Source organism: Jaculus jaculus, chromosome 14, assembly GCF_020740685.1.
Source record: "Jaculus jaculus isolate mJacJac1 chromosome 14, mJacJac1.mat.Y.cur, whole genome shotgun sequence".
Lineage (NCBI taxonomy): Eukaryota > Metazoa > Chordata > Mammalia > Rodentia > Dipodidae > Jaculus > Jaculus jaculus.
Genome location: NC_059115.1, coordinates 69119700 through 69132235, shown reverse-complemented (window position 1 = coordinate 69132235; position 12536 = coordinate 69119700). Strand labels below are relative to the sequence as shown.

General features: G+C 47.9%; 1 protein-coding gene across 1 annotated transcript; it reads right to left on the bottom strand.

Annotated features, from left to right (window-relative positions):
- Positions 1-783: 783 nt before the first annotated feature.
- Positions 784-11252, bottom strand: Glrx (glutaredoxin). The gene is made up of 3 exons (XM_045133821.1): positions 10966-11252; positions 4220-4350; positions 784-2002 (listed from the first exon to the last, which is right to left on the bottom strand). Exons 1-2 carry the CDS (start codon positions 11170-11172, stop codon positions 4237-4239), a joined length of 321 nt encoding a protein of 106 aa, XP_044989756.1. The 5' UTR covers positions 11173-11252; the 3' UTR covers positions 784-2002; positions 4220-4236.
- Between the last annotated feature and the right edge of the window lie 1284 nt (positions 11253-12536).

Below are 12536 nucleotides of genomic sequence, written 5' to 3'. Positions count from 1 at the left end.
TCACTTATCAAGTCTGTCAACTAAGTCTGTCACTGCAGACTTGGTAAGGAATAAAACAGACTGAGGCTGAGAAAGTGGCATTTGATTGGAGGTTTGTGAAGCCCATGCATGGATAAGCACAATCTAGGCTCACAAATCTTTGCAACCAAATTGTTAGTGCCTCATTCCTTTCCTGCGATTCAGCTTTTAATGTTGTTTCCCAGGCTGCCCTTGAATTCTTAGGCTCAGGCAATTCTGCATTAGCCTCTCGGTAACTGGATGTAGACATAGGTCATTCTTTGGGATTTAATACCTCTTTCTTAAATGTTTGTAGACAACATCTCTGGAGTTTGTACTGTCTAGAGGCCCTGGTGTGCCCATTCATTCTCTCAAATATTAAAAAAATACCCTTGGTATCAGTGTTTAACATTCCTTTCTTCTGTGTGTCTTCATTTTATTGTTACAAGCGTACAAAGAATTAGGTTTTCATTATATATTTCACTTCAAACAAGTTTCCCTTTCCCCCTCCCCTTCTCAACCTCTCAGTATGCCTAACTTTTTTTTGAGAGAGAATGGGCAAGCCAGGGCCTCCTGCCAATGCAAACAAACTCCAGATGCATGCTTCACCTTGTGCATCTGGCTTGACATGGGTACTGGAGAATCAAACCCAGGACCTTTGGCTTTGCAGGCAAGCGCCTTGACCGCTAAGCTATCTCTACAGCCCCAAAATAGTATCCTTTAAGGTTTGAAGAATATAGTTGTAATCAGCTTCATGTTGCTAGACAAATATCCAACCAAGAGCAGTTTATAGGAGGAAAGGGTTTATTTCAGGCTTACAAATTCCAAAACACCATCAATGGTGGAAGAAGCTGGCTCCTTTCTATCGATTCACGGCAGAGACACACCACCAAACACAGATAGCCAGAGCTCACACTGTTCTCCACACACCTTAGGGCTAAAGACCTGCCCAAAACACATCTCAGGGCTGGACTCTGAAATCCAGTCTGTCCCCGATGACATGTCCCCTGGAGCAGGGGTCTGTCTTCCAGAGGCTCAGCTTGCAAGCTTAATTTTAATAAGACACCTGAGTCCTTGGGCCCATACATTTAAACTATCACATTCAAACTACCACAATAGTATAGAACTAGACAAAAACCATGAGTATATCTTTATTTAAAAAAAAATCATCCTCAGAGATCACAGAAGGAACATATGATTGTAGAACAAACTAAGTTTTCAATGTGTGGGGAAAATTATTTAGGACGGTGTTTCTCAAACTTGGCTTCCTTCCACACATAGTCTTTGGGGAGTGTCCTGATAATTCTTCTGCTCATATTTTAATTTTGCCAATTGTCTAGATCAAACTGACACTCAGCTGCTCTGGGTTTCTGGACAGCATCTTCCCTTGCATATGTTTATACCATCTGTCACATGTCTGTTCACGTGGCCCCCATGAGAAGCAACCCTGTTTAACTTCTTTGTCCAATGTCTGTCTCACACTAGTTTTTACAGGATTGTGGAAAGTCTTCCATGAAATCTAGGGGATGACACATTTGAGGATGCTGGCTCAACACAGTAACTGTCCAGATGGGGTAGGCTGGGGAGGGAGATGCCTATCTACAGTTTGGGGGGTGGGGGGCGGATCACAATACCCATTGATTCCATAATACTGCTGATTCAGGGTTAGGGATTTGGATCAACATGGTTGAAAAACGCTGGCTTAGAGGTAGAGGCATGCTGGTACGTGAAGGATGGATAAGAACCATGTGCTGAACACAGAACACCTTGTGGACCACTGCTGGGTGACTCCTACGGAGAATCTGTCAAAGAGCTAATCCAGAAGAAAACCAAGATGGTCTGTTCACCTTCTTGGCCCCGTGGTTAGGGGCAAGTTGGCCCACTTTTCAGTGCTCTGGGAGTAAGACACACAAAAAAGTTGTTTTTGCACAAAGTCCCATTCACCAGGAAACGTTGCCTTCCTTTGCGATGCTGTTTGGGGGAGGGGGCGACAGCATTCCTTACCCTAGAAAGAAAGACATGGTTCACATTACAGGGTAAACTGACTTCATTTCCCCCATTTGACACCACATTTATTCATGTCATTTAAACACACTTGTATAGGGGGCACTGTGATTAAGTTGCCAGCAAAACGGTGCCAGCTTAGCATACTGAAAGAGAAGGATGGGCTAAGGTAATAAAGACTAAATGTCAAGACTCTCGTTTCCACGTTGAATATGGGGAGCTGGAGAAATAGTGTTTCTCTTTCTCTTGTTTCATTCTGTTGTGTAGAGGATGCATGTGGGCACATGTGTTTGCTGGTACACATGCCCAGCCAGAAGACAGCCTTGGCTGTCATGCTCACACACTCTGCCCACCTCTTTTGGAGACTGGGTCTCTCACAGGCCTGAACAGCTCATTGGTTAGGATAGACTGGCTCACCAGTGAGCTCCGGGGTCCCCTGCCTCTGCCCCCCACCCCCAGTGCTGGCACTATAGCTATACACACCGTGCCTGGCATTTGTATGGGTACTAGAGATTACACTCAGCTCCTCATCCTTCCAAGGCCATCACTTTACTAAGTTATCTCCCCAGTTCCTTTGGTTTCATCCGTAATTTCAGGTTAAACTACTAAACATGTCACAGATAAGGAAACACCTTATATTACTAATTGGATTTTTAAAAAAATTTTTAGTTTTGAGAGAGGGGAAGAGGCAGAGGGAAGGAATGAATGCGTCAGGGCCTTTTAGTCACTGTGAATGAGCTCCAGATACATGTGCCCCCTTGTGCACATGTGTGATATTGCACTTTTGCATCACTGTGAATCTGGCTACATGGGACTTGAAGATTCAAACATGTGTTCTTAGGCTTCACTGGCAAATGCCTTAACTGCTAAGCCATCTCTCCAGCTCACTGATTGGCTTTTTTAATGCTTTAGAACTCAGCAAGTAGCCAGAAAGTTAACTCAAACAGACCTAGTGGTCATCTGCTGTTATGTTATCGGTTGTGATTAGACTATTTAATTTCAGGGGGCCCAGTTGTATTTTTTCAGATTCCCCCTTGTGTTGCTATTCTGAGTAACCACAGTAGATGTGTACCAATTGCCCAGAGGAAAACTATTAATCTAGGGGACACAGGACTTCTCCAAGAAATTTTTTGGTTAAACAATCATTTTGTCTTTTAGGTAAAAAAAACAACAACAACAAAAGAAAAACAAAAAAACCACTAGTCTTCATGAGTGTCAACAGATACAACTGGCCCGTGTCAAAGCTTGCTAGCACTAGGTGCTAGACAGTAGAGGGAGAGCTGCTCATTGGCTGCAATAGCATCTTGATTCATCTCCAAACAGCCACCCCACCGTATGGTTTTCTTTAGGTGGGTGAGTTTAGAAAATTTTGCTCTGGCGTTTGAGAAGCCAGTTAACTTGAACTGCTTTGTCATATGAATACAAGCAAAGCAAAAATGTCTTCTATTTCATTATTATTGCACTTAGAACAGATCTAAAGTGCTTCCCACAGCATGTGTGTTGTGGCCTTGTGCGGATTTCTTACTCCTCTTGCTTCACGCTGCCCTGTCTCAAACTGTTCTTGCTTTCTGTCTATGCCTGAACATACCTTGCTTGTCCAAAGCTCCCTGCTTCACCTCCTATCAGCCAGACCCTCCCGAGAAAGCTACCTTTTAGCTCTTCTTTGCCCTCTCTCTCCTGGCATGTTCCATCACCTTAATCTGTTTGCTCTAGGAGTTGTTTACAACATGTTTGTGATCTAACTACTCTCTAGAATGTAGGTTCCATGCCATCCCCCTCCTCCTTCCTTCCTCCCCCCCCCCCCCCCCGCCTCCTCCTCCGTCTTTTTTATTTTTCAAGGTAGGGTCTCACTCTAGCTCAGGCTGACCTGGAATTCACTATGTAGTCTCATAGTGGCCTCCAACTCACAGCGATCCTCCTACCTCTGCCTCCCAAGCGCTGGGATTAAAGGCATGCGCCACCACGCCCAGCTTCCTTTTCTATGTTTATATCTATATCCATATTCATTGCATTGTCTAACACAATAACTGCTTAACTGAAGGGATTTGTCCCACTGACAATTCCTCTTTGTAAAATACAAAATTTATGAACAAGTAATGCCATGGCTCCTTAAATCACCTGCAAATCATGCTTTCTCTTCCCAGAACACCCTCCTAGAACATCACAGAACGAGGCAGTGACATGCCACGGTCTCTCGAAACCCCTGGCCGGGTCTCACCTGCCACGCCCCTGGGATTACTGCAGAGCTCCAATTGTCTTCAGCCGGGTCAGCAGCTCCCCGCTCTGCTGCATGCTTTGTAGGTCACTGCATCCACCTATGCAGTCTTTCCCGATGAACACCCGAGGGACCTGCAGAGGCAGACGAGTCAGGACAGACGAAGACTTCATGACTAGTAGAATGAATATAATTCTTAAAAATATATTTGAGAGAGAGAGGCAGGGAGAGAGTGGGCAAGCTAGGGCTTCCAGCCACTGCAAACAAACTCCAGATGCATATGCCCCCTTGTGCATCTGGCTTAATTGGGTCCTGGAGAATCAAACCAGGGTCCTTTGGCTTTGCAGGCAAAAGCCTTAACTGCTAAGCCATCTTCTCGAGTCCTGAATGATACTTTAATCCTCTGAAGGGTGTCTCATGTTGCCAAGCTTCTCATATCACTTTACAGCCTCCTCCTGAACAGTTTACTGAAACAGTTTCTACTGTTGTAATGGCAAATTTTTCATTTAAAAAAATGCTATTAAGGCTGAGGTACTGACTCAATGATACATTTGCCTAACATGCACAAAGCCCTCTGCTGAATCTTCAACACTGGAAAAATAAGGATTTTTTTTGCTTATGTTTTTCAAGACAGAATATCATTTTCAAATTGAGTGGGCCGGGCATGCAATTGTCTCATTTGTCAAAGAAAATGTCAGTCAGTTTCACTACAGAAACATGTTGCAGGGAGAAAATTCTGGCTGAGACAACCTGACCACCCCGGCTGCATTCTGGTTTCCTTGCATTGGCAACCACCCCCGAGACCATGCGCTGGGCCATGGTGACCAGGACTGTGCATGGTTCTAAACACAGCTGGAAGAGTATTTGTAGGCCCAGGTTTATTAGGCACAGACATCCGTTATTAAAATACAAGTGAGCACCATCTTCAACTTGGAGGCAATGCAGTGGGGGCTGAGTCTCTCCCAACCCCTGCTCTATGGAAGATGCCGAAATGCTGCAGATCTGGAACCAAGGACATCTATGTGCTTTGGCTTCACAGCTGCCCGGGTGGGTGACCCAAGGCAGGTCAGGCTGACGCAGCCGCCGAACTTGCTGACCGGGCTCCAGTCCCGTCCCGTTCTCACTCCTTACTGTCCTGTATAGCCATGTGTCACATGGAATCTCAGAGGACTTTGGGGCTCTCCAGGGAGAAGGAAGTTCCTCACTGTGGACAAATGTGTTGCCAAGCCACAAATGTCACACAGAGGCTGATTGGCAATAGCAGTGTCCCCACATGGGTCACCCAAGTGATCAGAAGAAAGCAGCAGGCTAATTGCCCAGAACATGAGATGCCTGAGGAATGGGAGGAAGGAAGGGGAAGGCCAAAATAAAAATTTTTTAAAAGTGTCCTACGCACCTCAGAAGGCATAAAACTTCAAGTGAATTATTTTATAAGTGATAAGGATGAGGAAAAAAGGCTAACTTATTGTGGCCGAGTTCTGGTAGCACTTTCTTTAGATTTTTTGAGATAGGGTCTCACTCTAGTCCAAGGAATTCACTGTGTAGTCTCAGGGTGGCCTCGAACTCATGATGATCTTCCTACCTCTCCCTCCAGAGTGCTGGGATTAAAGGCGTGTGCCACCACACCCAACTAATCTTTCTTTCTTTGGTTAAGAAGGGGATTCGAGAAGGAGTGGGCTCTATCATAAATAAAAGGCTAAAATTGAAACCAAAATCCTATACCACACATGCAAGTGATTTCCTGTGCTTGAGCATTAGAAAAGGCTCAAGGGAGAGGGACCCCATTCTGGGAGTCTCTTGGTAACAGCTCGGTCCCAGGAGAGAACACCTGCTCGGGGCAGTGGGCTCTGTGTGGGAGGCTTTGCACAGCCTGGTTTCACTCACCGAGAGGAGAAAAGCTACAGAAAGATGAGGTAAGAGGCTGGGGTCTCCCCAGAGTCCCGAGTCCACATGGGTTTGACTGTCTGTCTCCTCAGATACACGGTGGGGGTCAGTTGCCACAGGACACCCAGCAGAACCCTAATGGAATTACTCAGCATAGTTCTTAGGCTGCCTAAGGCGTGGATGTCGGAGTTCCACGTAGGGAGGCTGTCCACGTATCCATTCCTGAATGTCTGTCCTTTCAAAAGGTGCTTTGCAAGCCAGGCATGGTAGCGCATGCCTTTAATCCCAGCACTCGGGAGGCAGAGGTAGGAGGATTGCCGTGTGTTCGAGGCCACCCTGAGACTCCATAGTGAATTCCAGGTCAGAAAAAAAAAAAAGTGTTGGCTGTGGGGTTTGAACTGACTGTAGTAAGTGTTCCCTGAGGAGGGGTGGGTTATCAGGTCCTCTCCTGGGCGGGTCTCCACTTGACCATGCACCAGAATCCTGGAAGACCTCGTGAACCAAGATGAACCTTCCTTTTGTGCAACCCCCAACTTCTGTTTCTAGAGGTTGGGGCCCAGGAGCTTGCATCTCTCAACTCCGCTTCTCAGGGCAATGCTATTGCAGGTCATCCCTCCACCCTACTGACACTGAGCGGCCGTGGCTTCCTCCCAAGGTAACCGAGGATTGGAAAACCCCAGCGGGCAGCTGCCGCCAGCCTGAGACCTCAGGGTAGAGCTCACCATCTAGCAAAGAAGCTGGTTTGCCTGAAGCCCGAGAGATCTCGTTGCCCTTCCCACCCACCCACCCTGTACTGGGGATCTGCAAAGCTGCCTTCAATCACATGGGTTGAAAACAGCACTGCAGTGCTGGACTGATGGCCTGATGGTTAGGTTAAGGCACTTGCCTGCAAAGCCACAGGACTGGGGTTCGATTCCCCAGGACCCACGTAAACCAGATACACAAGGTGGCCCATGCGTCTGGAGTTCGTTTGCAGAGGCTAGAGGCCCTGATAGCCCCACTCTCCCTTTATCGGTGTGCGGCTCCCTCCCTCAAATAAATATATAAAAATAAGTTTAAAACAACAACAAAACCCCCCAGCACTTTAAAGACACCAAGTTATAGGCTGCCTGGCCCCACAAGGGCCCCAGAGAGGATGAAACAGGAAACACAGAGCAGTGGAGTCTGCGGAGGAACCTCCTACCACCCTCGCTGCCCAGCCCTCTCAGGGGAGGAGGCGGAGGCTACTCCTGTGCAGAGGACAAGGAGCTGTCACTGTGACACCAGTCTGGCCACTCGGGGTCCCTGCTGTCTCCTGGAGTCACCTTTCCCAGCATCCTTTGCACGCTAGGGTTCCTTGGAGGCCTCTACTCAAAAACCATTTCCATTCTCCCCCTTTTGTGGGGTCCACCTTCCAGTCATTCTTATCCAAATCTCTGTTATGGCCTTGTAATATCTCTCAGTTTCAACCTCCACCTACCCTCCTAAAAACCCTTCCAAATGGCCAAACCAAGCGCTCCTCTACTCACCCAGAAGCTGCCAGTCTGTAGGAGATATAATCTGTGACCCTCGGTACTTGCTGTAACCTAACACTCCTGGCACGCTTTTCCCTGGGCACACCAGGCTCACTTTCCCACCACTGGCATGTTCTGTGTGTGAACCCCTGTTTCCTTTCTCCCAAGCACTGACCAGGCCATGCCTTGCTTAGCTTCTGAGCTCAGACTAGATGGGATGCATTCCAAGCAGTATGGCTGTAGGCTACCCCTCCCTTTCTATAGAGATGGGTGTATTCACATATCCCCTAAGTGAGGCCCTGATTGTTCTATTTAAAACTGTTCTCTGCTGTTTAGTCTCTACCTTAATTTATTCCCTTACCCTATTTTTTTTCTTCATAACACATGTCAATTGATATCTCCCAATATACTATGTATTGGTTTTGTGTCTCTCCCCCACAATAATGTCGGTTCAGGGAAAAAAAAAGTAGGCATCCTATTTTCATTGCTGTGTTGACAACTTACTCAGATGTGCCTGGTGCACTGGAGATACTTAAAAATATTTGTTGTGCTCAGGAAAATCATCTTTCTTTTTTTAAAGTTTAATTTTTCCTTTTTTAAAATAAACAAAGAGAACCAATTTTTTAAATTGGTTCTCTCTCTCTTTTTTTTTTTTGAGGTAGGGTCTCACTCTAGCTCAGGCTGACCTGGAATTCACTCTGTAGTCTCAGGATGGCCTCGAACTCACAGAGATCCTCCTACCTCTGCCTCCTGAGTGCTGGGATTAAAGGCATGTGCCACCACACCCGGCAGGAAAATCATCTTTTTTTTTTTTTTTTTTTTTTTTTTTTGGTTTTTCGAGGTAGGGTCTCACTCTGGTCCAGGCTGACCTGGAATTAACTCTGTCCTCTCAGGGTGGCCTTGAACTCATGGCAATCCTCCTACCTCTGCCTCTCGAGTACTGGGATTAAAGGCGTGTGCCACCATGCCCGGCTAGGAAAATCATCTTTCAAATGTGAAAGAAAAATAAACTTTCTCAGACAAAAATGGAGGGAATTTACAGCTAACAGGGTTGCCTTGCAAGAAGTATTCAAAGAAGTTCTTCAGAGAGGAGGAAAGCGTTAGGGCTCAGGAGCTCGCAGAGGAGGGACAGGCCTTGGTAAAGGATTAAGTGGGAGCACTGAGGTAGGGACCCCCCGGGACAGCAAACCCAGCCCAGCCTTGTCCAGTTAGTGTGGACAGCAGCTTCTCAGAAAAACTGGGAAGGATCCAGAAGCAAAGGGCTTTGAAGGTTTGTTCTTCCCCTTAAGGGAATGAATTTGGCTTTGAACAAGAGCCTGTGGCAAACATGTTTAACTAAAAATAAATAAATAAATAAATAAAATGAAAGGTCACTATAAAATATTGTGGCTTTATGAAGAAATGCAAAAACGAGAAATTTTACTTGTTCTGGTACAGAAAAGGTGCTGCTGGGTTCCGAAGAGTTATTTCCCCTAATTTTGTGGCAAATTGGCATCACTGGAGACCTTGCAGTTGTGAGGTAGTCTGCAGTGTGGTGAGCACAGGGGGTGGGTTACCAAGCCCCCCAGGGGGTGTCTTTGGCTGGCAAAGACCAAAACCGTATTGGCTGAGAGGAGAGAAAGCAGGGGCCAGTGGGAGTGGGCACACTTTTCCTTCCTTTTCAGGACTTGTGCCCTCTGGCAGCCTCTCTACTCCAAGACCCCCCTCTTGGCCTCTCTTCTGCACTAGGCCAGAAAACGTCCAGCACCTTCCATTCCTGAGAGCCCAGAGAAAACCCTGTCATCTACATGAAGGCCGAAGTAGGAAGCGTGCTTCAGGCCACACCGCGCCCTACATGTGCTCCGGAAGAGGAATTAGGCGAGCTCGTGATATAACCAGCCTGTCTGGAGGGGAAATACGGAAACAAAACAGATATCAAAGGAGCCATCTAAAGTACCCTCCCTTCAGCTATCAGAATGAAACAAAGGACCCCAACAAATATCTCCCCATAGTAACAAGAAGGGAAAGAGGGGAGCCAGCACATGACCCCGTTTCCCAGGAAGAGATTTCACACCATTCCGACACCTGTAGCAGACCACCTTGCCGCGAAGGATGGGTGGATCCACACCTTCACCAGGGCGCCTGAGTTAAGTACATCTCTTGCCCGTTATTTAAACCCCACGTCAGTGACCCAAAGACGAACTCCGGGGTCACTGGACCTCTTCATTTGTTCATCTTCTCAATGTGACAAACATGTAGTAAGATTCCCTTTTCTGCTTTTCACTATTACTTATCTCTTGCAATTGATGTGTTGTAAACAAGTAGCCAAGCCCAGCTTGCTGGAGCTTCCAGGGCCCTGGTTTTTATTCTACAAACAGTGGGAAATCGCACCCCCTCCAGCACCACAATCTAGACGCCCCCACCCCCGGGCATCCCAGCAGGAACTTGGGGGACTAAGGGAGTGCTCTCTAAGGAGAATCCCAAGATGTATGTACAGGAAGCTTCTATCTAAGCTTTCTGCTGGCGTCTGTGAGGATCCCAGAGGTGACTCTTCAATGCTTACACAGCAAGTCACCGTGAGGGCCTGGCCTGCAAACATCCCATAATTAAAATAGAATAAAGGTGGGCTGGAGAGATGGCTTAGGGGTTAAGGTACATGCCTGCAAGGCCTAGGTACCCAGGTTCTATTTTCCAGGTCCCACGTAAGCCAGATACACATGGTGGCACACGCATCTGGAGTTCATTTGCAGTGGCCAGAGGCCCTGGTGTGTCCATTCTCTCTCTCTCTCTCTCTCTCTCTTCCCCCCTCTGTCTCTAAGAAATAAAAATAAAATAGAATAAAGGGCAAAGAGTGGAGTATAGGGTGATGCAAGATAAGAGTGAGCAAACTGGGTTACAAAGAAAGCCCAGAGGGAAAACAAACAAAAGGATGGCAAACCTCCCTAGAATGAGGGGAAGCAAGAAAAAAGCCCGATTTCACGTTGGATAGCAGAAATGCTCACGTCGCCCCAGGACCCTCCAGCCACCCCTCCGCCAGCAGAACAGTGAATGTCAAGTCGCGGCTGCAGCTGCCATTTGAGACAAAACCTCCCAGTGCATCTCGCTGGCGACTCGCAGCTCCCAAGAGCACACGTCAGCCAGGCCGCCGCCTCCGCTCTGAACGCGCCTCCACGGAGGTCCAGCTGCCCATTCAAGTGACCTGTGTCTTCCCCCCGCCCCTCCCCCGTGCCGTGCAAAGCCCTCTGGATGCCTTGAAGGAGACAGCCCTCCGCAGTGTCCTACAAAAGGGTCAGGCAGATGCATGCACGGGGCTCACAAGAAACAGCAACCCCCCCCCCCCCCCAGGAAGCTTTCATTGCCTCCGGAAAAGTCAAACCACACACACACACGCACCGTTCTGGCGCCCGTGAGCTGCTGCAAGTAATCTTGAATCTCGCTCGTGTCGCTGTTGGCTGTGATATCCACAAATTCGAGAAGTCCGTGCTTGAAGGGCAGAGCGCTGAGGATCTCCTGGGTCTTTCTGCAGTAGGGACAGGTGGGCTTGATGAACACGACCACCTTCCCAGGATGGATTTTGCTGTTCACAAACTCCTGAGCCATGCTGTCCAGCTGCAGTTTCCCCAGGAGGAACCCTTCGCTCTCAGCTACGGCTTCCCGAGGTTAAATGCGGCTCAGCCAGCTGGCTCCCATTTAATAAGGAACCTCCTTGGAGGTGGAGTTAGCCGGATCGCCTGCTTGAGTTTTAAAGGGACAGCCCCAACAGTCACTTCAAGTATGACTCCCTATTCAGTGTGCCTATCGGTGAATGCCCATCTGTTGTTTAATCAGCAATGAGCTATGGTCAGGCTGTCTTTGTGGCCCTCCGAACTGTCAGGGGCACCTGCCCTTTAGCAGGGCTCTGAGTTAAGTCACCCCCTGGGGGAGCATAGATTGCAGAGCCTAACCTCTAGGGTGGGGGGTGGGGGGGTGGGGGCAAGAAGGAGCCAGTGACTGACATCTTAGAGTGTATTCTTTCTTCCCTCTTGGTGACATGATTTTTTTTTTTAATTCATTCAAGAAGCTAAAAGTCTTGGGATCTGTTTAGGGGAAGTTAAGGTCACCCCCATGGTTTCATCCCTCCCCCACCCTCCCTTGACCTATGCAGCAGGAATTTGTTGTGTGATTAATGGAACCGCTCTTGGCATATTTGAAAGCAGGACTTTGACTTCTCCCTGATGATTGAGATGGAGTACTGGTCCTCTTCAGTGGCAGCGGATGTGCTGGGCATCTGTTCTTTTTTTGACAGGGCCTGCCCAGCAGGACATGCCCTTCAGACACTTGCTTCACTCCCTAAGCCTCTGAGGTGATGATGACCTTTGAACAGCACTTTAGTAATGAGGAAAATTCCCACATAACCCCGATGTCAAATTTCAGACAGAATTAAGATCTTTTCCTGCCTGACTCTGTGATCTTCTGTCTTCTCACTGATGGGAGGCGAGGTAGTGTGACAACTCCACTATCACATTCACGTCGTCAGTGGCTGGGGGGGGGGGCGGGGGTGGGACTAGAAAATCTAGGGCTTTTTCCTAGGGTGCCTGATCAGTAGTTCAGCTCCCTTGAGTGTGCGCTGTTAGACAAACAAACAGAAGGGAGACCATCTCCTTTCAAACTCAATCATCTCTTTCCCTAGGAAGCTCTACATTGAAACCAGAGTACCTTCAAAGAGGCCAGGCCAGGCCCAGAACTGGGGGTTATATCTGTCATGCTGTATGGGTGGTATTGCAGTCAGGTTTGCATAGCCGGCAGAAATCACCCGACCAAGAGCAGCTTGGCTGTTGGGGTGAGCAGGGGGAGGTTTATTTTGGTTTAGACTTGAGGGGAAGCTCCACGATGGCAGAGGAAAATGTTGATATGAGCATAGAGTGGACGTCACCTCCTTGTCAACATTGGGTGGACAACAGCAACAGGAGAGCGTGCCAAACACT

What these genes read in the sequence shown, in the direction of transcription:
- Glrx (XM_045133821.1), bottom strand. Translation starts at nt 11,172, where the DNA reads ATGGCTCAGGAGTTTGTGAACAGCAAAATCCATCCTGGGAAGGTGGTC. An exon ending in AGCTCACGGGCGCCAGAACG is followed by an intron (nt 4,351 to 10,965) that starts GTGCGTGTGTGT and finishes CTGCCTCTGCAG; the next exon opens with GTCCCTCGGGTGTTCATCGG.